Source organism: Merops nubicus, unplaced genomic scaffold (genome assembly GCF_000691845.1).
Source record: "Merops nubicus isolate BGI_N331 unplaced genomic scaffold, ASM69184v1 scaffold13832, whole genome shotgun sequence".
Classification (NCBI taxonomy): Eukaryota; Metazoa; Chordata; class Aves; order Coraciiformes; family Meropidae; genus Merops; species Merops nubicus.
Window position 1 is genome coordinate 78,631 of NW_008594366.1, and position 24,371 is coordinate 103,001.

At 35.1% G+C, this 24,371-nt stretch overlaps 1 protein-coding gene across 1 annotated transcript in view; it reads left to right on the top strand.

Annotated features, from left to right (window-relative positions):
• Nucleotides 1-24,371, top strand: part of RYR3 (ryanodine receptor 3) — a gene marked incomplete at its 5' end in the record, with an annotated part of 111,027 nt that overhangs the window by 78,496 nt on the left and 8,160 nt on the right. Inside the window, 23 exons of the mRNA XM_008935761.1 lie at nt 1,451-1,547; nt 3,160-3,269; nt 4,135-4,186; nt 4,871-4,924; nt 5,204-5,303; nt 5,544-5,623; nt 5,892-5,968; nt 7,593-7,666; nt 7,910-7,927; nt 8,434-8,514; nt 8,920-9,008; nt 9,405-9,533; nt 9,895-9,999; nt 11,132-11,213; nt 11,534-12,858; nt 15,162-15,217; nt 16,372-16,540; nt 17,166-17,252; nt 18,642-18,839; nt 19,316-19,446; nt 22,416-22,458; nt 22,996-23,123; nt 23,984-24,044. Coding sequence (XP_008934009.1) covers nt 1,451-1,547; nt 3,160-3,269; nt 4,135-4,186; nt 4,871-4,924; nt 5,204-5,303; nt 5,544-5,623; nt 5,892-5,968; nt 7,593-7,666; nt 7,910-7,927; nt 8,434-8,514; nt 8,920-9,008; nt 9,405-9,533; nt 9,895-9,999; nt 11,132-11,213; nt 11,534-12,858; nt 15,162-15,217; nt 16,372-16,540; nt 17,166-17,252; nt 18,642-18,839; nt 19,316-19,446; nt 22,416-22,458; nt 22,996-23,123; nt 23,984-24,044 — 3,346 coding nt within the window. The remainder of the gene's footprint in view (nt 1-1,450; nt 1,548-3,159; nt 3,270-4,134; nt 4,187-4,870; nt 4,925-5,203; nt 5,304-5,543; nt 5,624-5,891; nt 5,969-7,592; nt 7,667-7,909; nt 7,928-8,433; nt 8,515-8,919; nt 9,009-9,404; nt 9,534-9,894; nt 10,000-11,131; nt 11,214-11,533; nt 12,859-15,161; nt 15,218-16,371; nt 16,541-17,165; nt 17,253-18,641; nt 18,840-19,315; nt 19,447-22,415; nt 22,459-22,995; nt 23,124-23,983; nt 24,045-24,371) is intronic.

Genomic DNA, 24,371 nt, shown 5'->3' on the forward strand with positions numbered 1-24,371 from the left:
ATGTGCTTGGCTTTGAAAAAGTGTCGTATGTGATAAATGTTTTCTCTGAGATATTTGTATTTATGTTTGATGTTTTCAGGAAATTAATTTGTTAAAAAAAAAACCAAAACAACAAACAAGCAGTGTTATTGTCTGTCATCTGTATATGCACATAGATACAGCAAAGTTCTACATGGCAATTTTTCATACACAGTTTACAAATACATTCTTTCAGACTACTTTATTGAATTTAACTTGTGCCTTTCTTCAATGAAAACCTATATGCTTTTCTTCAGACACAAAATTAGCAATTTCTTCCTGAGCACCTTTCAACGTGTTTGGCTGGAAAAAGTACATGAAAAAACTCAGTATGACAGGCTTATACTCAAGTTAACGGTAATGTAACTTGTGGAGAGCCTCTTGCTTATTTACGCACACACTTATTCCTTCCCAGCCATGATTTGATGTTACCATAAAACATGAATTTGTACAATTTTCAGAGGGGATTCTGATTGGTCAGTTTTTGAAATTTGATAATAAAATGGCAGCATTGCCAGCAGGAGTGTCTAGAAGGTTGTCTCAATAGTTACTCTATTTAAAAATAATAATAATTCATGTTCACAGTGTATTTAAAGACGTCAAAGTGTATACAGCCATTTGTATAGCTTTTGTTAGTGGTGCAGAACAGAAGTAAATGAAAAGGCTATGTGGAACAAGCTTTGTAACCTCACGTAGTGCACCTAAACCCAAAATTTTCCCCCAAAGGTAATGTAAAGATGGAATGGTTTGGTCATTATTATGCATAGTCTTACTGCTGTGAGTTATATTTTTTTTGTGGAAAGTTTAAATGAATGAATACTGTGTATTAGTTAATATGTTTAAGAGTTTTCTAAAATTGATCATTTTCTAGAGCAGGTTTTGTGTATTCCTAGTCCAGCTTTTTTGAAGAATATTAATACTGCCCTGATTTGGAACAGAAAGACAAGAAAGCAAGGCTAGGCTTCTCTCTGTGGAAGATGGCACTCGTTGTCTGCAGATAACATGCTGGAAAGCACTTGATAATTATTTTGGTGTAAATGGCTAACTTCTGCTGTCTCAATGTCCTAAGTCTAGTAAACTGCATCTCATAGGTGTAAATCCACCCACTCATTCTGGGTCTGTTCAAGTCTGCATTTTCCCCATGCTCACTTTAAGGTTCCAGTCCTGCAGTTTCACATATAAGGTATATTAGCACTCACAAAGCCTTCAAAACAAAAAGTATTGTCTAAATATGTGCCTCAAAACCCCCAGTGAGAATGCTTGAAAGCACATGCAGATTTGCCACTGAATGTTAGTTATGTTTTGCATTTTGTTCCACTGACCAATCAGAGGATCAGAATTGTACAAATCCGTATCCTTACTAACCATTAACCACCTGAGCTGTTATACGATGTTCCGTTACCCCTCTTGATCTCACTTTCACAACCCCCAGGCACCGTTCTATTAACCTCTTCCTCCATGGCTATCAGAACTATTGGATAGAAACAGAGGAATATTCATTTGAGGAGAAACTAGTTCAGGATTTGGCTGTAAGTACTGACATAATTGGGCATATGTTACAGTGCCCACTTGAGTGTATATTTTATGTATCTATATAACCGATATTTAATTTTTATGTGCTGTATGCATATGCATAAACTTATAAAATACTAATCCTTATGCTTCAGGGCATAAGGTCATTTTCTGCTGTGGTCAAAAAGGCATTCGCCCTGTGATGCACACTGAAGTGCACTAAGGTGGTTTATGCCTTCAGACAAATTATGTGATACTTATTCTTGGGAAGAGAAATGGATTAGATGAACTGTCAAGACTATTTTTGTCATTATGGTAATTCCTATGTTCCTATATTTTATTTACTGTGTTGGGTTTTTTTAAAGCTTGACACAGCTGATCCTTTTCCCCTTTTAAAAGTTTTTGTTGATGCATAATATTTAATTTTGACATTTTCAGCTTTGATACAAATTATTTTTGCTGGTTTTTTGTGATATATCATAAGGAGAAGTAAAAATGTGCAGCCATATTCAGCAAAAATTTAGTTTACGTGTTCTTGATAAAAGGAATTGTACGTGTGTTCTTGATAAAAGCAATTTGTAGACTTCAGCATTTTGTTACTGAATATTGATTCAGAAAGCCTCCTGCTTTTTCTCTTCCCTCTCTGTAGTACTTCCAAAGTACTACAGTACTTCCAAAGGGCCTATCTCCATAGGATCTGAACAACATAAAAATTAAAATATATATTCATGGATCACATGAAGATGTATCAGGAGATGCTTCAGTGTTAGCAAATGGAGTCATGTTGTGCTTTTTAAAGATCTTGTCATGTAGAAAGTTATATGATTTTTCAGAATCACAGCTAATGTATTCTTCTCATACTCTGGACAATTATATGGTCACATTCTGTTTGACTTTGTTGCTTCTTTCTAAAGGAAGGAATGAGGCCATTAATCAAAACAGTGGTTACAATTCTTTCAGATTTACTTGAGAAGTAAATTGAACTTCTTTAATTACAATTATTACTATAATTACAATAATTCTGCAATAATTACAGTCCCTACAAAGGGGTGATAACACAAGTAAGGTAAAGTTGATATGCTGTTCTTTTGCCAGTACTCGCTACGTTGTATTTCAAATTGCCAAAAAATGTTTCATGTTGATAGTAAGAGCAGTCCTTACATTTGTGGAATCAAGGTTCTCTAGAAACAATATATGTAAGTAATGCAGCAAACAGTAGTCTGAACAGGATGTATCTGGTGATATTATTCCAAAAAATTCAATTTACCAGTAATTTTCCTGCTAAATAGTTCTGCTGGGACTTTCTGGTCCACTGGAAACATCTAATTTCTGCTGAATAAGGTTTCCTAAGAGTTTCACTGTCACATGCTCAATACCTTGTGAATAAGAAACTTTAATATTAATATCAAATATTAATAACAATCTGATACTCTTCACTCCTCAGTCATACAGGCACATAATGTTGCAGGTTATGCTGTAAGCTGCTGAATAAAATGAATAGAGGAAGTTAATACAAATTGGATAGAATAAAATTACTGAAATCCTTTCTTAAGCTTAATTACTCATTTTTTTTTTCCTTACTCATGAAGCTTTTTTTTTTTTTTAATTCTGATATAATTTGTGAGACAGACACCTCCAAAAAAAGAGGAAGAAGAAGAGGAAGAGACCGAGAAAAAACAGCCTGATCCACTTCATCAGATTATCCTCTACTTTAGTCGCAGTGCTCTCACAGAGAGAAGGTAAAAAGAGAGGTGTTGAAAAGCACACTGAGTGAAAGCACACAGTAATTGAATTTCTGGTAACATTACAGGAGAGAGATTTAACACAACTGCAGTTCACCATTGTGCACAGCGAATACTTTTTTGCCACTCAGTTTCATTAGTTTTCATGTATTAAAATTTCATATAACCTTTATATTGAGACAAATATTAACTATTTTTGACATTTTAAAAGCTTGGTAAATACCCAATACAGAAATAATTGAGCATGATTTCTCATAGAAAGTGTGCAGGAAGTGCTGGTTCATTCAGAGTACCTTCCCTGGTCTCTGCTGATAATAGATGTGTGTTCTTGTTGGCACTCATTACATTTTATTCAGTCTGTCAGAAAAGGCTTCACTGATGATTAGCATGAATCTCTTCTAGTGCCAGTTTCTGGTCTGAATTTAGACTGTTGATTAGAATATGTATTTTGTACAAGTAGAGTACTCCAGTGCTTTACATACTTTTTCGATATTACTAATGTTATCATCTTACTACATATCACTACCTCTTATCATCTGATAGTTACAATTCTTTCAGCTTGTATCTCCATAATAGTTTTCTGCACCAGCAACAGCCAGTGATCCCACCTTACCCAACGTGACTATGGGGATGTCCAAATACACCTCTACATTGTTTAATTAAAAAATTACAGAGACTTGGTTTGAGATAAGGAAATATATTTATAATAAAATTTTTAAGTATACGAGCATTTCAAGTAGATGTGTATCTATCTACTTTAATTAAAATCCCTTTAATAAAAATGGTATTTAAATATCAGTAGGAGTATGATATATTTGTATTACATCATAAAATAATTTAAAATATTTTTTACTCTTTGTAGCAAATTAGAAGATGATCCTTTATATATCGCCTACTCTGCCATGATGGCAAAGGTAAATATTTAATTTCAAGCTCCATCCCTCACTCCACTCAGACTCTTCCCATTGATTTTAGGTACTTTAAAAATCTTTTCCTTCTATTTCTTACTTGAACTGCTAGATACTAGTAATTTTTATATTTCTAATGAAGCAGATGCTGTTCAGAATTATATATAAAATGAGAAATTTTCTACATTAAAGTAATACTATAAGATTCCAGTAGGTGCAGTTCTGTTGATATAATTTGGGTCTTTGTTTGGTACAGGATTAGCCAATGAGCAAACTTAACATGTTTATTCTTTGAGTAAGCATTTTGGAGTTAATATTTTAAGGCTGTCAAAAATAAGTTGACAATCAGCTTTTGTAACGTACTGATTACAGCTGACACACGGTGAGGAGAGTCTGACTGTGAAGATAAATATTATGGATATAAATATAGATACAACACAAGAACACATAGCCTGCAGTTACAGGTTGTATATGTAGTTGGATGAGTACCCTGAAGTACTTATACATTCAGGAATATCAGCTTCCTAGTTTGGATAAGCACAGATATTATGGGGATGTTAAAGCTTCTTAACGCATTTAATTATTGCTTGAAAAAATTTCTTTGGTCATTTTTGTAGAAATACTATAGTAAAAATAGACATTGTTTCATAATAACCAAAATCTTGTGATTTCTGTTTCTGCCATAAAAAGAGCTGTCAGGAAGAAGAAGAAGAGGAAGAAGAAGAAAAAGAAAAGACATTTGAGGTGAGAGTTTAAATCACATTACTTTGTCATTTCCTAATCTGCAAGTATTTTAAATATACCCACTAGAATAAATGCAAGAGTAGCACCGTGTGTGTTGTGCTGGCTTACTGTGTTAGTCACACAAAAGAAAGATGATGTGCTCTGAAGATTTGGAACCAAACAACCCACGGATTATGGAGGCAGATGGCTTTTGGCAACTTCAGATTTCTCATCTTCTTATTTTTCTGAATCAGTTCCAGTCTGTCTGTATTCTGTTCTCATTGTTGTTCCCAAACCCAGGAGAAAGAAATGGAAAAACAGAGAACTCTCTATCAGCAAGCTCGTTTACATGATCGTGGAGCTGCTGAGATGGTCCTTCAGATGATTAGTGCAAGCAAAGGTAATGGTCTGTGAAGTGTTACATTTATCCATGACATACATAAGTACAATGCTATACGCAGATACACTGTATTATGTCATTATACCTGTGACATGTACATATCCTATACAACTTGTATAAAATGAGGCAAAATAAATGTCAATTACAACTATACTAGGTAAAATTTCCAGACTACTTTTCTGATTAAATAGTTCATAATTGCAAGTTTTAATGACTGTACCCCTTTTTTTTTTTTGATAGGCCATACAGGACCCATGGTTGTTGAAACACTAAAACTTGGTATTGCTATTCTAAATGGTGGGAATACCATAGTTCAACAGGTAATGCTTTTCTAACTGCTGTGAATCATGCCTGCATAAAGGAGACAAGTAATTTTGAGAATTTTAGTACTCTGTCATGGTTTTATTTTAGTGCATTTAGTTTTAAGCTATAGAGTGAAGAAATATCAGGTTATTTCTTGTAGTAACATTGTTATTATTGTTTGCCAGTGATTTCAATTTCCAGTGGTAATTAAATAAGCTGTTAATTCATATAATTTTAATACAGATTTTTCCCTCTCCCTCTCAACCCCAAATGTGTACCCTCTAGAAAATGCTAGACTACCTGAAGGAGAAAAAGGATGCCGGATTTTTTCAAAGTCTCTCTGGCTTGATGCAGTCCTGCAGGTAAGAGCACAAATAATATTATTATAAAGTTTATTCAGGTTGATGGCTTATTGCTAAGTGCAGGTGGACTTGACAGATTTAAATTACAGGAGCCACAGACTGTAGAACTCTTGAGCAACACTTTTGTGAATCAGAGGAATAGTACATGAATCTTTTAGAGTACTCTTCCAAAGGAGACAATAAAGCAAAGACTGTATGCCTTTGAAGGCTTAGCTTGGAGAGGCAGAAGAGTAAAATGTAATGGTTCCTCTACTGGCCTCAGAAGCCTCAAGTTTTCCATCTAGGTCGTTCTAAGGAGGGAAAAAAGCCAGTCACTGAAGGACATACAGGTCAGTGGGGCTTTATGAAGGTTTCAGTTTCTGCACATCTCTGACAAATTGCATAATCTCCTTTCACCTGAATCCTCTGTGTATATATTGGATTTGTTGGAAATGGCATGTGGCTGGTGAGACTGCAGTAACCTGTTCTCTTGGTAAAGCAGAAGTTCAAAATAGTTAAGGTGACAGACTCCCCTGAAGAAGGTGGAAAACTCTTGACGTTTCCAATTACTCTTATAGTAGGCATCTTTATCTCAGCATCTTAAAGCAACAGAAGGATTCTGAAGGGTTGGACTGGGAATTAGAAGTGCAGAAGCTCTATGAAGGCAGGAAAAAATGTAGATGGAATGGTGACCTGCACTGCAGAAATTATCACTGAGTAGTTGCAGCCTCATTAAATAGCATCTATCTCATAAATTTTCCATTTATGTAGAACACGTTAGCAAGGACTTGCTCAAACAAGACCTGCAGTGATTATGCCACCAATTGTTTATGTGTATAGTTCAGAACTTCATTAAAAAAGGGTTTGATAAAATGTCTTCAACACTGACAATAGAATGAAAACGATGCTTGGAAATTGTTTGTTTTACTGATGTTGCTAGACAGTAGAATATATGAATACATTGCTGTTTAACAAAAAAAAAAAAAAAAAAAAAAAGAAAAAAATCAAATAATAATAGAATTACATTTGGACTGTTTGAATGAAAGTATCCTGACTGGGTGCTGAGAAGAATCATCTTCTATTCCATGTGCTGGTATATGAAAAGTCAGCAGAAGAAAACTCAGGTGTCAGTGTATTTTGACCGTGGAAGACATGGAATCTCTGTTTCTATATATGTCTCCTGAATATAGAACCAGAGATTCCGAATAAATAATATATAACATATTCAGTAAAAAAAATAAGCTAAATAACAGCATTAATTTAGTGGAAAACAGTGTGACTGAGAAATAACTGCACTAATGTCCTTTTGGCAGGCAGGTTTAAGTCAATATAAAGACTAGTATTTCAGGTGCCTTGTCCACTTTTCATTTATATATGAAACCATGAATGATGTTACTGGAAGTGAAGCTAGGTAAGTGGTGAGACCTGACCCGAGACCCATTTCTTTTCAGACCCTTATTTTCATTACAAGCCCTTTTATTTCGTATTCATATTAAATAAAATATGAGGCAATGCATGACACAGTGGGTCAAGGGTAGTTGTTCAAGACCTCCAGAGATTTCCTAGATGAAAAAAAAACATTTCCATTGTGTACTACAATACTTTTTCCTGTTTGATTGTTTGTTTGTTTTTTTTTCAATGTAAGCGTTCTTGACTTGAATGCATTTGAAAGACAAAATAAAGCAGAAGGCCTGGGAATGGTTACTGAAGAAGGAACTCGTAAGTAGAATTAAACTGATTCCAGCAGTGCTTAAAAAATTATTCCTGCTTCCTTATTTAACTCAGTCTGTTATTTACTGAGACTTGAGGTTTCTGTTGATAAACTTATTATAATGTAATTCTAGGCTTTGATTTCTGAACATGCTTTATGTTTACAAAATCTTTAGCAATAATTTCTAAGAAAAACATTGTAACTTCCAATATTCTTATCCTGTATTCTTGTTATTTTTTTTTGATCCACAGTCATCGTTCGTGAGCGTGGTATGTTTGGGTTTACAGTTTTTGATACTATTGTTGCAAAAATGTGTTGCAAATGCAGAGTAATCTCTCATTGCATCTTCCCAGATATCTTTAGGTTTAGCTTTATGGTCTGCAGCAGGTTGTGTGTTCAGCTTGGATAAATAGTTTGATGCTTACTAAAGGAGTGTCATTCATATTTAAGGCATGATTTTAGCTATGACTAACCATTAACTTATTAGATATGTATCCTGTTGCTTCCTCTTTCTTTCTCTTTTTTTTTTTTTTAACTTCTTTTTTTTTGTTTTTAAACCATGGATGCATTGGAGTGCTAAATATTTTGGCTTTGCTTTTTCTATCTCAGTTTTTATTTTCATTATTATAAGTCTGTCTCTTTTAAACTGCTTTAATGCTTTCATAAAACTGTTTTTTATTAGAATTCCAGTTTTAAAGGTTGCTGTAAGATTATGTGTTCTGCATATTTAATCGTAACAGTCGTCACACAATCATCATATTTATGTATCTTAAAGGTGAAAAAGTGTTGCAGCATGATGAATTCACTCGAGATCTATTTAGATTCTTACAACTGCTCTGTGAAGGGCATAACAATGGTAAGTGAACTGAATTAATTTTGGGGAAAACACATGATGAGCCTGTTCTTAAATGTGGAATTGAACTGATCCTAATGAGTTGTTTCCCCTCTAATTAATTTAGTTTTTTTGAGGGGAAACTGGCATGTCAGCAATTTGAATTGCAGATTTCGATTTGAAATTTTAAGTGTTAACGTAATTTCAGTTTTTCTGCCAATCATTAATAGTAAAGCCTATTGCAAGTCATGTGGATAACAATTCTTCAGGCGTATTTACGTTGTGATCTACTGTAGTTCAATTTCCATCACATAAGCACCTGTACCCAACAAGGTACTTAAAAAGACTGTACTCTCCGTGTAAACAATTCTCCTGTATTTTTTTTATTCCTAGATATACTAACCAAGTACAAATCACTTCTTATTTCAGATTTTCAAAATTACCTACGTACTCAGATGGGCAACACCACAACAGTGAATATTATCATTAGTACAGTTGACTATCTCTTGCGTCTTCAGGTGAGGAAAAAAACAGAAGAAAATGGAATATAACATATTAGCCTTTCCTTTGCTTTTGTAAATTCACATCTTACTGGAATCAAATGTGAAAATCCTCTCATCAAAGATATCTAAAATAAAGACTTCTGATTTGATTTAATTTATTTCATCTCTTTCCTTTTAAAGTAGATGAACTTTTAGAATTCTATTTGAAACCAGATGTTTGTTAATTTGTTTCATTGTTCACTTCTACAGGGAGCATAGTTAGATAAAAATACAAAAATGAGAAACAGATTGACTGAGAAATACTAAATTTCATCTGCTGATGATTCAGCTTTTGTTGATACAAATGCAGGCAGGAAATACTGCATATAGAATCCAAAATTAGAAAACACAATACTGTTGTTTTTTTTGTAGGAATCAATCAGTGACTTTTATTGGTACTATTCAGGAAAGGATGTCATTGATGAATCAGGGCAACGTAACTTCTCTAAAGCTCTGGCTGTCACCAAACAAATATTCAATTCCCTTACTGAATACATCCAGGTAAATAAAAGGTTTTGCTCAAAGTACTAACCGTGAAGCTCTATGATTGCATGGCCTGATCATGTCCTGTTATAAATTTGGCTTTATTTTTGATAAAGTTAAATGGTATCACCAGCCCAGTGTAAAGTTGATGCTAAAACATTTGAATGGTTGCATATTTAATGTGATACGATCCAATATTTATGCACTAGGTACCAGAGAGACCTCGGGAAGCTTTTGCATGGAGCTTCATGGAAACTTCATTTCTTTTTGTATTTTTTCCGGGAGAAATCTTACGAAAGCAAATTGTCTGATTTGTTTTGGTTTATTTTATTTTATATAAAGAAAAAATATTTTATTTCTGATTTTTTTTTTTTTTTAGGGTCCTTGCATAGGTAATCAGCAGAGTCTGGCTCATAGCAGGCTGTGGGATGCAGTTGTTGGCTTTCTTCATGTCTTTGCCAATATGCAGATGAAACTTTCACAGGTAATCTCAGCAGTCAAGTAATCCTTCTTTGCATGTGTTTATAAACTACAGCCAGGTGCACATTGAAAGCTGCAAAGCAGCTAATGTGCTGATATTTCTTTGTTGTTTATGGGCCTGTTGTAGAGGTGCAAGACTGAATCTCAGGACTGGAATCTATGTATAACTCCTTTTAGCATTAATCACCACTGTCCATTCACCCCTTCTAATATCAAACTCACTATTGCCAACTCAATTATACTTTTCTGATAATAAAAGTGGCAATTTGCTTCCTTCCTCCCTGTTGCCAAAACCTGATGATCTGTGAGAGCAACAGCACCATTAAAAGTACAGTGCTAAAAGCTATCTATCTAAAAAGCTAAGTAGGGCAAGAGAAAAGCTGAGAAAGAGTCAAAGAGGGAGGGAATGTACAGTCAGTCAGCTTGTCCAGTTAATTTATCTCAGGCATTGAGCAGAAGGGCAAGAGGCAGTTTTTCTTCTACTGTGCAGGGCACTGTGGGCTCCCACCCCTCTTCATAGTTTCAGGCTTCCATCTTCATTTGCAACTTCTGCTTAATGTACCCGTACAATCAAGCTACTAGGCACTGAATGCAACAGTGCAGAGTCATTCCCTCACTCTTATGTGTAGTCTTTGCTACCTTCCGACTTGCTCATAAGATTTCTTCCCACCCTACAGAAGTATATCAGAATTTTGAGAATACTTAACAGCTTATAGGTCCTTAGTTACAAATCCACCTTAGACTTGCCATGTTCTGTAGTTAAACAGTTCTAGGTCTCTTTGAGTAATGCATTATGCCGTTAAATATCTCCTGAGAAGGGATGGAATCTGAGATGCATACTGCCAGATCTGTGGAGGAATCAATTTTGTGAGTTTCTGCTGTCCCTTATCTGCACTTCCATACTCCTTAATGCTTTATTAAAGCTTATCTTTATGATCTTAACACCTCTGCTGTAGTAACTTATACTCATGCTCTACAAGACTTCTGATATTAATCATAATAAAATGACAATTAAATGTTGCTGAAGAATGTAAACTATATTTAATGACCATCCTGCATACCGTTTTTTTCCAAATGTGTTTAGTTTTCCAGATAAATATAAAGAAAAAATAGCCTTTTTTTTTTTTTTTTAATAGGACTCCGCACAGATTGAATTGCTTAAAGAACTGCTAGATCTGCTAAAGGATATGGTAGTGATGCTCTTGTCACTGCTTGAAGGTTGGAGTTGTCTTTTTTTTATGGTCAAATATGATTATTTCAGCTTCATAATGTAAAATACCATATTCATGTTAATCTTTCTAAACTGTATTTTTAATTGCCTTTATGTAATGCCAGGAAAAAAATTATTTTCATATTTATTGAACAATTATTCTGGAATATACACAGTCATGAAAAAGAGGACTGCTACAGAAAAGCATGTTGAAAGAAAAATTACAAAGATTTAAGAACATTTTTGTTCTATTCTCAGCATGAATTTTTTTTTTTTTTTTTTTAATGTAGCAATACCAACTAACTTCCTTTTTTTACCCACTACTTAGGCAATGTTGTAAATGGAACTATTGGAAAACAAATGGTAGACACGCTCGTAGAATCATCTAGCAATGTAGAAATGATTTTGAAGTTCTTTGACATGTTCCTTAAGTTAAAAGATCTGACTAACTCAGATGCCTTCAAAGAGTATGACCCAGATGGTAAAGGCATCATTTCAAAGAAGGAATTCCAGAAATCAATGGAGGCTCAAAAACAATACATGCAGTCAGAGATTGAATTCCTGCTGTCCTGTGTTGAAGCGGATGAAAATGATATGTTTAATTATGTTGATTTTGTTGAAAGATTCCATGAACCAGCCAAAGACATTGGATTTAACGTGGCAGTATTGCTAACAAACCTTTCAGAGCACATGCCTAATGATTCACGCCTTCAGAGCTTACTCGAACCTGCAGAAAGTGTTCTTAATTATTTTGAACCATACCTTGGCCGTATTGAAATAATGGGTGGAGCTAAGAAAATAGAAAGAGTTTACTTTGAAATCAGTGAATCCAGTAGAACGCAGTGGGAGAAGCCACAGGTGAAGGAATCCAAAAGGCAGTTCATATTTGATGTTGTAAATGAAGGTGGGGAACAAGAAAAAATGGAACTCTTTGTGAATTTCTGTGAAGACACAATCTTTGAAATGCAATTAGCATCCCAGATCTCTGAAATGGATTCATCTGACAGACCTGAGGAAGAGGAAGAGGCAGAGCCTTGTTATGTAGTGGATATTGGAGATGATGAGGAAGAAGAAAAGTCACTGGAATCTGCTTCAGCTTTTGCAATGGCCTGTTTTGCAGTGAAGAAGAATGTTGCCCACTTTTTAAAAATGGTCACTGCGAAGAACCTAAGGAAACAATACAGGAAAGTTAGAAAGATGACAGTAAAAGAGATGGTCAAAGTGTTTTTCTCCTTTTTCTGGATCCTATTCGTAGGGATGTTCCAGCTGTTCTTTAGTATAGTGTGGGGGATTTTCCAGATCCTTTGGAGCACTGTATTTGGGGGTGGTCTGGTTGAAGGAGCCAAAAACATTAAGGTTACTAAAATATTAGGGGACATGCCTGACCCAACACAGTTTGGAATCCATGATGATGTGATGGAAGCAGAAAAAGCTGAAGGTGCTGAGCATGGCATCAGAGCTGAACTTGTGCAGTTTGTGAAGGGTGAAAAGGGAGAAGCTGACATCATCTCAGACATTTTTGGCATTCATACAAAGAAAGAAGGTGGCTCAAAACATGGTCATGACGCTGGACTTGGGGATATTGCAGAAATTCTTGGTACTGAAATCCAGGAGTCTTTGGAAGTCACAGTTCATAAGAAAAAAGACTTGCAGGTATGTTAAAGAGGTTTTGTATTTCTTTGAAGAAAATAATGATAATAAAAATATATTAATGAATTTTATATTGGTAAATGAATTATTTGCCAGTTAAGTGATGAAAAAATGTTCTTGATGAGAACATATTTATATTCTAAACGCTTTTAAAAACAAACATGAAAGATTACATGGCATAAAAATTCACCCCAGTGTGTTTAGACTTCACTGCAGTAAATCCTTGTAATTGTTCATTTAGACCTTATTCAAAATAAATATTGCTTTCCAGGCACGGCTTTTGCTTTACATGGTTTAGAGTTTTATTTATACTGCATACACCATTTTTTTCACAGTGTATTTCAATTACTTTTACAAAATCTACTTTCTCCCTAATGATGGTTTATCATTATTGTCTTTATTCTACATGCTTTATTGATCACCCACAATCAAATATCCTTTTTTCCTATTGTTGGAAATAATTTTGCCTGAATTGTTACTTTAATGTTTATTATATAATTATTCTTTATTCTGTTTTTTGAATAATATATTTTGTTCCACTCAGCTGAGCTAAATATAATTTATCATTCTGTTTAAAAATGGATTGAACTGAATGTCAAAACCCAAATTCATTTGACATATTCAGAAAGCATTATGCTTCTTTCTACACTTCAGACCTGTTTCTACCTGTTATTCAAATATCTCTTTCCTCTCATAATTAATGCATCTCTTTATGGTACACTTTCCAGATATTTTCAAGGTAAACCTCCATTGTACAACTTCTTAGTTCATTATTTCCTCTTCATTCTTATGTTTTTCTCCAAGATTTTATTGCTTAGATCAAACTATATATTTCTATTTATTCTTTTTTTAAAAAAATTATTAATTCATTTTTATATGTGTACTTAAAAATTACAGTATTTTAAAGTCCTGTCTCACTCAGCATAAATGTATTGTGGTTGGTATTTAAAAATGCTGGTTTTCTGTTCAAAAAGATATCAAAGCTTGATGTGGAATGGAATTAAGTAGGTTAAGGCTCTTCAGCTTGGAAAGGAGACAAATGAGAGCATATCATAGAGGGATGAAGAGGATGGATATCCTACCTCTTAGAAGAACTACATATCATCAAACAATTTTTTAATTACTCTCCACCAGCTTGAGATCTTAGGGGACAGAGAAGTTCTTTGTGAAAGAGTTACACATGGTTCCATCCAAGGTACTGGCTGGGGTTCCGCAGATAAGAGGTGAGATAAGCAAGGCAAAACTGATTTAGTAAATTCTTCCACTGCGTATGTGTCTGAGAGGGGCATCCATGGGAGTACTGGGGGAAAGGTTTAGATAACTGTACTTATGTCTTAGCCAGAAGTGTAGGAGAATACACCAACAGAGAACTGGTGTCTAAGCACTTTGAAAGAATTCAGAAGAGGGTAGAGTTCAGACAGTTTTTGAAACAGATAGTTAAGATAGGTTTTGGTAATAAATTTAGGTACTTTAGATTCCTTTGTGAGTGTAGGACTTCACAGGCTGCATCTGTTTGATTTCCAGTGAGGCTTAGATACTCAGAGTGCATTTGAAATCAGTTTGGCTTTGCAACACTGAACCTAAAGGTGTTTGAAACCCAGGCCTAGCTTCATTGCTGCAGTTAGCTATTTTTAAAACTGTATATTGGGAGTTTCCTTATCTCAAGGGAATGTTGTAAACACACGCTTAGATGGTTGTGAGGGGTGCTAGTAAAGGTTTATCAGTCCATCAACTCACTGGAGATAAAACAGTTCGAAGAAAAATAAGGGTACATAAAAGTTGCTTAAATATTTGTCTGTTTCAATTTTCATCATTTCATCAACAAAGAAATTGGGTTTTGGAACATATGACAATTCCACATAACATAGATTTTTGACACTATCTGATACATTATGCCTTATTTCGTGTTTGGAATGAGGCAAACACACTCATTTTCCACACATTCAGTAACTGAACTGAATCTTTGTGAGTGACTTTTGTATTAGGGTATGATCTGGATGTAGTTTCCTTAATCCTCAACTTGTCACATGGTCTGTTTGATTACCATGTGTAATTCCTTTAAGTGGTTCAGACAGGCTGGTTACAGCACTAATAACACTATGCTGAAAAAGAATGTCTGGAGAATTTCTGTAGTTTCACAAAGTCTAGCCTGAGCTATCCGTTATTAAAAATATAACACCTTGAAAGTGCAAAGTGGTACAAAACATATAGCGTGGTAATTATTTTGTTTCTTAGAAAACAGTAACTAAAGTTACCAAAATTTTATTTGAATGGATACATTTTGACAGTTAAAATATCTTTTGCAGATATCTGAAATTGCAAAAGCCGAACGAGAAAAAAAAGCAGAAGCTGAGAAGGCTGAGTAAGTAATTTTTACACAACTCTTGTTTAATTCCTTGCTGCTTCCTAATACTAGATAATTTGACCAGAAAAAATTCAAGCAATGCTCAGTATTCAAAGCACTAGTAGCATACTCGCCAGTGCTTCAGTGAATCTGTGAATTATCCCAGAATCTCCTGTGTCACTTATTTTCTTATTTTAGGCTTTTTCACCTCTTATTTTTCATAAGCATGATCTCTTTCTACTTCTATTCTTTTATGTAACTTATTTTCCCTGTTGTCTTCTCTTGTTTGCCACACTTAATTATCCCCTCATACTTTCTCAGCATATTGAAATTGCCCTTAGCTTAAGAACTTGAGTTTAAATAGCCTATGTCTCTGAGGCTGCAACAGAAACATTTTTTTGGTGGAAAATAAACACATTTTTAGACACCCATCATATGACTCCTCCTGCAGTAGTAGTGTGATAAAGTGAACCACATATAGCATTTCTTTATCCTCATGCCTAAAACTTTCAGCCACCTCAATGCTTATTATTTTACATATATGCAAATGCAGCTGCTTTTTCATTTCAGTAACTAAATTCCCCTATTACTACATGTAGTCTTGATACTTAATTTTCATAAATGCAGTTCAGTGATGCAGGAGGCATGATTGTCATCTCCCACATACTTAGTAAGGTGTGACCCTCTGAAGAAAACTTCCTTGTTATTGATCTCTGTAACCACAGTGATTGTGTTGACTGAAATTTATTAACTTTATGACACTGTGCTCCAAATCCCAGAAGCTTTATTTCTCTTTTTCACCCCCAGGCTCAAGAAAGTATATGTGAACTCTTAAAGATTATATGTTGCTTGTATTGATTATATATGTACACCTCTGGTTTTGGCAAATATTATCCACTTCACACCTGGCACAGTAACTTCTGCTTGGTTTTTGCCTTTTCACCCTTTTAATCTCAGCTCATCAACTTGACCCTTGTATGTCCTTTGAAACTAAGGTGACTGTTTTTACTCTGACTTTACTGTCTACCTGGAGTCTTCTATTTACAATCATTTTTCTCCCAGTGTCAAAACTTTCAAAGCCAAACTTTTGGAGTGAGAATTCCTTCTAAATGAATGTGTTTACAATACAGGAGTTTGGATAGGTATTTTTGTTTAGACAACCTTTCTTCTAGCATGGAAGATGGTGAGAAACAAGATAAAGCAAAGGAAGTACAATCTGAGCAGCTAGAAGAGGGAAAAGTGAAGAAAAAGAAGCGAAGGCATGGACAAAAAATTGAGAAACCGGAGGCTGTCATGGCTAACTTCTTCAAAGCTGTGGAGATTTATCAAACAAAAATGCTCGTAAGTTTTTAAATACTTCCAGTCATTGACTTTTTATTTTTGTAACACAGAACACTTGTTTGATACTGAGGGGAGAAATGTCATCCTAAAAGGAACATTGGCATGAGTTTTCAAATGACTGGCTATATTCAGTCTTTGGTGATATTCGTAATACTTCATAGTTATATAAATAAACTCTTCCTGTGTGTAATTTCTCCCATCTTGGTCTAACAGAACAATGTTATGAGCTCCATTTTCCACAATCTAACTTCTAGAATCTGTAATTCTATGTTCTAGAAGATTTCTCTTGGTTTTTAGAAATATCAAATGACAAAGTTTCTGAAATCTTCTCAAGTAGTTTATTCCAGTATTTTGGCATTTCTTTTCTAGACTTCCTTCCAGAAAGTTTTATTTTATATTCTATTCCTGTCTTCCCTCTTGCAGTTTTAAGCCCGCTGTTTTTCATCCTGCTTACTGTGAGATGGGAGAACAGGCTGTCAAGAAACATCTTTGCTTATTATAACTCGTGTATGAAAACAACACTATTATGTATTTACTTTCTTGGAAACTTTACTGCCTACTTTTCTTTTCTTGGTATGAGCTAGCCACCTCTAATATTATTTTTTTTTTTTTTTTTTACTTTCAGCACTACTTGGCAAGAAACTTTTATAACCTAAGGTTTCTTGCTCTGTTTGTTGCATTTGCCATCAACTTTATTCTTCTATTTTACAAGGTAAGATTATGCATTGTTCTTTAAATGGTTTTTGGTTGCTTCCAGAGGAATATTTAATGATAGTTTCAATACTTGTTTAATAAGGCCATTATTACAAGCCCTTCAAACACTAACTGAAGTATTTAGATATGAAGTATTTAAAGTAATATATTGAATTTTGCAACTAAAATTTGTGTTATTAAACCTACTCTGTTCTTATTTTGCTCAAAAGCAAATGAAAACAGACTTATTTCAATTTTTTTTCCTTTCCTTAGAGATCTGAAGTCTGTAAGAAAAGTCCTCGTTTAGCTTTACCTTGGAGTCTGGCCCTTCTGATTTACCCCTTCTAGATGCAGGGTGCAAGTCACAATAAGCTGATGAATCTTGTGTATTCTCTGGTATTATGCTTTTTAGTTCTCTTGTTTACAACCAAACACAAAGAAGACAAAAGCAGCTGGCAGAACATTCAGTCTAGAAGTAACTGAATCATGATCTCAAATATCTTGAAAAGCAATTCCTAAAACAGTTACTGTCTTGGAAACAGGGCAGGTGAACGTGCAAAAGACTCTTGAAAACTGGGTAGAATATGTGCACCATCCCAGCAGAAAGACCTTCAGGGATATTCAAAGCTCCCTTCTTGCCCCTCTCTTTCCAGCCCATATGGGTAGAGAAGGCAGACTTCAAAGGTATATGCAGAAGTCTGCTTTTGTCTATGCCAGTCCTTTTGTCCCCACTCCCTCTTGCTTTGTCTTGTGGGTCAGCCCTTGTAGATAGGAAAGGGTCCATGGGAGCTAAACAGGGCTTCAGCTTTCAGATGAAGCTGTCAAAAGAAGGGCACTTAGGCCATTTTTGTAAAAGCCCAGGTTTTGAGAGTCAATGGATGAATTCAGGGCACTATGTTTCACAAATACCCCAGTTTTATGGCTTAGGGTGTTTACAAAACACTGATTAAATACTGCATTAATTTGTAAGCTCTACACTAAGTAATGAAATAAAAATTTATGGACGATGTTCAAGTTGATAACATTGAGAACTTTGTTTCTTTCTAGACTCCAGTAATCGGGAACATTGTAGATTACAAGTCAAAATTCAGTCATATGAGATAACCCTGTCATCACCTGGTTCTTCCAAGAGAACGTTTGCATTTTGCAAACATTGTAGTTATTTCTTTTGGGTTTGCTATGGCACTGTTAAAAAAGGCATTTTTAAACTTCTATATGCCTGTACTTGCTTCTTCTAGATTCTCTTTTCAGTGACATGAGATGATCTGGAGACTTCTGTCAAAATGTAACTGTCAAAATATCACTGTTCATCATCTTCCTAGGAGCAGGCTTTGCAAACGTCACTTATCGTTACAGTAAAGGAAAAGCTTGTAAGTTTATTGATGTTTTCAATGTGCTTGAATTTCAGGTGACAGAAGAACCACTTGACGAAGTAGAGGAAGACTCTAATCTCTGGAACTCTTTTGATGAAGAGGAAGAGGAGGATGGCATGGTGTTTTTTGTTTTAGAAGAAAGTACTGGTTACATGGCACCTGCTCTCAGAGCACTGGCAGTTATTCATACCATCATCTCTTTTGTGTGTGTGATTGGATACTATTGCTTGAAGGCAAGTTCTGCATCTTATTACTAATCTGTTACTTGTTAAAGAATGTTGGCTATGTCCCAGAATGATTTTTTGGAGCTCATACTGGAATGCCTTATTTGTACCTAGCTTTTTACACATTCTCCCTATTCAATATGTAGATGTTTTCCTCATGTACTTAATCTGGCAGAGATGGAGTTAACTCTGCTTGTAGCAGTGTGTGGTTTAGACGTGTGGTTAAAAGAAACCTGAACTGACCCAAGGGATTCCACACCATGTAATGTCAGGCACAGCAATGTAAACTGAGGGAGGGGGGGAGGCTTGACTTCCAAGGTGGCCATTCTTCAGAGACTGACTAGGCCTTGATCTGCTTGTGGGAAGTGCCAGTGTTATATCTGGTCTTATACAGTACTATAAGGAGTACTTAATACTGTAGGTAGATATCATGGTTTCTAAAAATATACAGACCATGACAAAGATGTCTACCCTAATTTTCATAGGTTCCTCTGGTTGTATTCAAGAGAGAAAAAGAGGTAGCAAGAAAGCTGGAATTTGATGGACTATACATAACTGAACAGCCATCTGAAGATGATATTAAAGGACAGTGGGATCGCCTGGTTATAAATACTCCGTATGTAAAATTTTATGTTTAGATGTAAACTGTTTATAAATAATACAGCTCATTAAACCACTCATCTAGAACCTTCCCTGTCCACCTACCACCTAGTTCATCTAAAAGAAAAGTGTTTTTCACTTTATATTGGATGCTGCAGTAGTGGATTCTAATGTGAAATCTTGCATTATATTTTTATTTAAGAAATATAATGATAACATGTACGTTCCACCCCCTTTTCATTTTTCTAGGGTTTGCAAGGATTGTGCATCTTACCTTGCAAGCTCTCTCCATGACCTTTCACATATTAGTCACTACTGAGAAAGTTTTAAAAGGTAGCTTCCATCCTTTTCAGTCACTCGACTTCACACGCATATCATACAGCAGCATTCTCCTGCCTTTCTTTTCCATTTCTTGTTAAAAAAATTCCTATATGACAAGAGAAATAAATCTAGTGTAAAACAGCAATGAGTAGGTCTAGCAGGAACTACTGTCAAGTTGCATGCATTAGCAAATAGTGTAGCAGTCATACACTGATTCTAGAAGACTCACCTGCTGTTTTGTGAGTGAATGACACGAGCGTAGGCAAGAAAAAGAAAAATATCAGTAAGCTGCAGCGGGCTGGAGGAGTGATACAGAGAAACAAAGCAAGTCAACCCTCTTCTGTTGAAAGAGTGCCCTGTTTACAGGCTATGTTTTAGAATTTACTCTTTCAGAACAACTAGAATCATATTTTGGTAGTTGTACACTTAGGCTTAGTTTCCTCTCTTTCACTAATAGTATCATAATTTATGGGTGGTGACCAAAAGCTGGAAAAAAGCAAAGTTATCCACAAGTCATAAAGTAGTTGTGGCTAGTACGTGTAGGCATAAGTGTGTGATTGAAAAAAACAAGCCAGTAAAAACAACTAAATGCATCAGAGTGATAATATACTGCCAGACAGCCAAAATATCTATCTTATCAGTCACACTCAGTTTCTGTACATTAGAAATAGTATTTAGTACTTTCATTGAAATTGGAATTACTAAAATATCCTTGAATGCTTTGTTTTCTTACACCTGAGTTTTAAGAATTTCCCATAACTTCAGTTAGAAATACAGACTAGCACAAATTATTGAAGTTCCAGCAGGAGGTAATTGGAAAACTGGAGAGTTTGCTTAATTTCCTCCCCCTTTCTTTACCTATTGATAGCAAGCTATCTAGGCATCCAGTAAGTTTACCCTCAGCAAAACCAAGCATGAGTTAATGATATATTGTCAGCTTACCCCAAACAACATGCTGTACACCCTGTTCTCAGCATGTTGCACTAGCTCCTGAAGTTGAATAAAAGGTTGAGTCTAATTTAAGCAGATTAATCCTTCCCTCTGATATGAACTTACTCTTGAGGTTCAGTGCAGGTATTTTACCATCAGGGCAACTGCTGCTGCAGGGTACTAAGTGCTATGTATATACTGAAATGTGCTTTCTGTAAGTGAAAAAAAAAGTAACTAAAAAGGGAAATGGAGGTACCCTGATAAATGCAGCACCATTAAATGTTTGTGGTAAAAGAGATAAGAAACAAACTGACTACATTAGAGACATACTTTTGCTGAGAAATCAAGGAAAGGCATTCTGGAATGCATGTTCCAGAATGTATGATCTGAATCACTGGTACCATTTGCCTTTATCTGCAATAATTTCATTCAGGACTTCAGTACAGAAAAAAATGAAAAACCTGAGCACTCACTTAACGGTAGTTGCAAAGTTTGCCTCACATCCCAGCGTTCCCAGTCCTCTGATGTTCCTTCACCAATACTGTTCTTTAGCTTAAGCAGTTATTTTTCTTTTTTACCTTCCAATTTGCTCAACTCAGTGTTACATACAGCAAAGTGGCAATATAAAAACTTTAAATTTTGTAGTGTTTACTGATAATTTGCATTCTTCAAAATGGGCATAACATACAGTAAGACCATCAGACTGAGGAATTCCTGGGTGCTGATGTTCATAAGACAGTTCAAGGGCAGTATTTTTTATGATCGTGTTGAAGATCAGGGAGATGTCACTGGTAAGAGAGAACACTGTGTTTTTGTCCCATAGGTCAAAGCTGATGTATTTCCCAGTGTCTTGTTGTAAGATCTCCCCTGGATAACACTGGTTGCTTATTGAAGCATCACAGTTGCTCACTACTCTCAAAAGAAGGGGATTGTCAATAAAAGATACCCTGACACCTCTTCAGTATTGAGGATTTTGCTGCTTCATTTCTTTCTCTTTTGCATATGCAACAGCTTTTCTTGTAATTACCAGCACTGGCATGGCTGCTTAGAGGCAGATGATGCAAAACGCTCTTCAGCTGAACTGTCCTGCAGTTTTAGAATTATAAATGTTTTTTATGGTGTCTTGTTCTTGGATATCAGATCCATTAACAACATGCCAGACCTGGGAAAAAGATTACCACTAACCTCACTTTTTACCAAATGATCTTTGCAATTTTCAGGGTTTTTAAAAAATATTCTTTAAATTTTAATTTTATTCTATCAAACTGTCCCGATTCCCAAGTGTTCAGCTTCCATTTGAAATATAATCCAGTGAACTTAAAAATTATTTATGCTATAAGACTCTTATCTTCCTCTGAAAGTTCTTGTCCATAATGATTTTATGTCTAGGAGCAATAAAGTATTTATTTAGGAGATGAATGATATTACAGTGACAGAGGCTGGCTGGATGATAATATTCAGCCTGCTGTCCTTTTGTAGCAAATTGTATTTGTGGATGTGAAAAAGAAAAGTGTCAGGGGAAAAAAAAGCTGATTAGTGCAGCAAACGGTGATTAATAAACAGCTGTTGTCCATGTGAAGTGAAATTGTTCTCGTAATTTGAGGTGCTCTATGTGAGGGAATGAAATTGTACCAGAATCTGCAGTGATCAGGAACACAGTATTTTCTTTTTGTTGTTTTTGTCTTTCCACTCACAAGTTCAATAACTTGAAATATCTCTGCCTTACCTATGTAGGTCCTTCCCTAACAACTACTGGGACAAATTTGTAAAACGGAAGGTAGGTGTTTTATATTTCTATTATGTTAATCATGGCAATAATCTACTATTCAGTTAATGTGTAATATAAAATTCTGTACAGATAAATAACTAATAATTGAGAACTGAAATTTGTTTTATGAAAGTCATTGTTGTGGTACATGTCTGGGTGAACAGGCAGCTGCAGTGTAGGAGGGAGGACGGCAGAAGGTTGTGCTTTCCTTCCTAGACTCAGGCGTTCCAAAGAAGTTTGTTCTGTCAATCAGCCACACAAGTCTAATTTACAGTCAATGTCATCTTTAGGATACAAAGCTCCCTCATACCCCTAAAAAAAGAAAAACATGCCAGCTTAAATGATGGCAAATTATACATAAGCTTTCAGATAATAGCCTTTAATGCTTCTATTTCTCTTTTTATGTTCCCCCTGCCTCTCTTCCTGGGAGTTCTGATTGTTCTAGTGGTGTTAATTGTGAAAGACTTTTTTTTTTTTTCCTTTTTTAAGTTTCTGACAATGTCAGCAAGGTCTTTCTCTGAGCAAAAACTTCTCTTCTATGTTTAGGTTATTAACAAGTATGGAGACTTATATGGAGCAGAGCGCATAGCAGAGCTTTTGGGTTTGGACAAAAGTGCCCTTGATTTTAGTCCAGTGGAAGAGAGTGAACCAGAAGAGGCATCTCTTGTGTCATGGTACAGCTGCTGAACTTCACAAACAAATCACACGTTGGCATAACTTCACCATCAAAGAGAAAACCAGACTTTGTACTGAAGCTGTAGTGATGTAATTATTTTTCATGGCATGGAAAATTCAAATGGAGAAGCCTTCCTAGTGTGGAAGTAAAACAAAAAATCTTTTTGTTTGGTCTACAACATACTTATATTTGTGTTACAGAAGTAAGGAAAAAATCAAGGAGTTGATGCCAACTGATACAGTTGGGCACTCTTATTTTAAACAATAATCAATGCTGCATTTAAAAGTTCTTTAAGTGTTAGAACAGTTAGTTTACAAACCATAGGATGGAAAAAGTATTCATAATAAACATCTAGATGCCAGGTGTCTGTTTTCCTGACTTAACCCACAAGTGAAGATGAGACTTTGAAATTATCCAAGTCCCAAATGATTTAGCCTGCCACAAGAGTTTGGGTTGCTTGATACCTAAGGCAGACAAGAAGAAGGGTTTTTGTTCACATGTCATCTAATTGCTAATAAAATATTTAAAACATTGCAGAAGGCATTACCTTTTCTCTCAGTAGTTCTGGCAACATTTTACACTAGACAGAACAGTTAACTCTTGAAATCAAACAATTTGTGTTCCACATCTCATTACTTTTAATACACATTTTAATTTTCATTATATCTGGAACTCTGGCAGTATCACTCCCATTAAAATTGTTCCACTAGTTTTAGTGGTTTAGAAATAAACAGCTAATGTATATCTCTACCTTCAGCAAACAAATGTAAAGTGCCAAACCTAGTTTGTTGTTTATATTTACAGAATTCAATACTTAATTTTTACATTAATGCAGTTAAAATACTTTGTATTTTCTAGGTTAAGCTCCATTGATACAAAATACCACATTTGGAAGCTTGGAGTTGTTTTCACTGATAATGTGAGTATGTCAGCCTAGAAAAATATGCTTCAATTTACTCTAAACATGATTGTATGCCTTCCACCATCTGCTTTTATTTTAAACAAACATACACAAATAATAGTGCAATAGAGAGCCATTTTAAAGTTTTTCTGTCTTGTGTTGTAACAAATTGCTTTACTTTATGTTAGAATTTTCTTTTGGATTATAAAGGGCAATATGCACCTCCTCACCATTAATAAAGTGCCGGCACATTGGAAGTTAAAGGTGCCTTAATTTAATTTTGTAGAAAGGTCTCTTTTCTAAAATCAATCCCAGTCCACAGGAAGTTATCCTTTTATAGTCTTG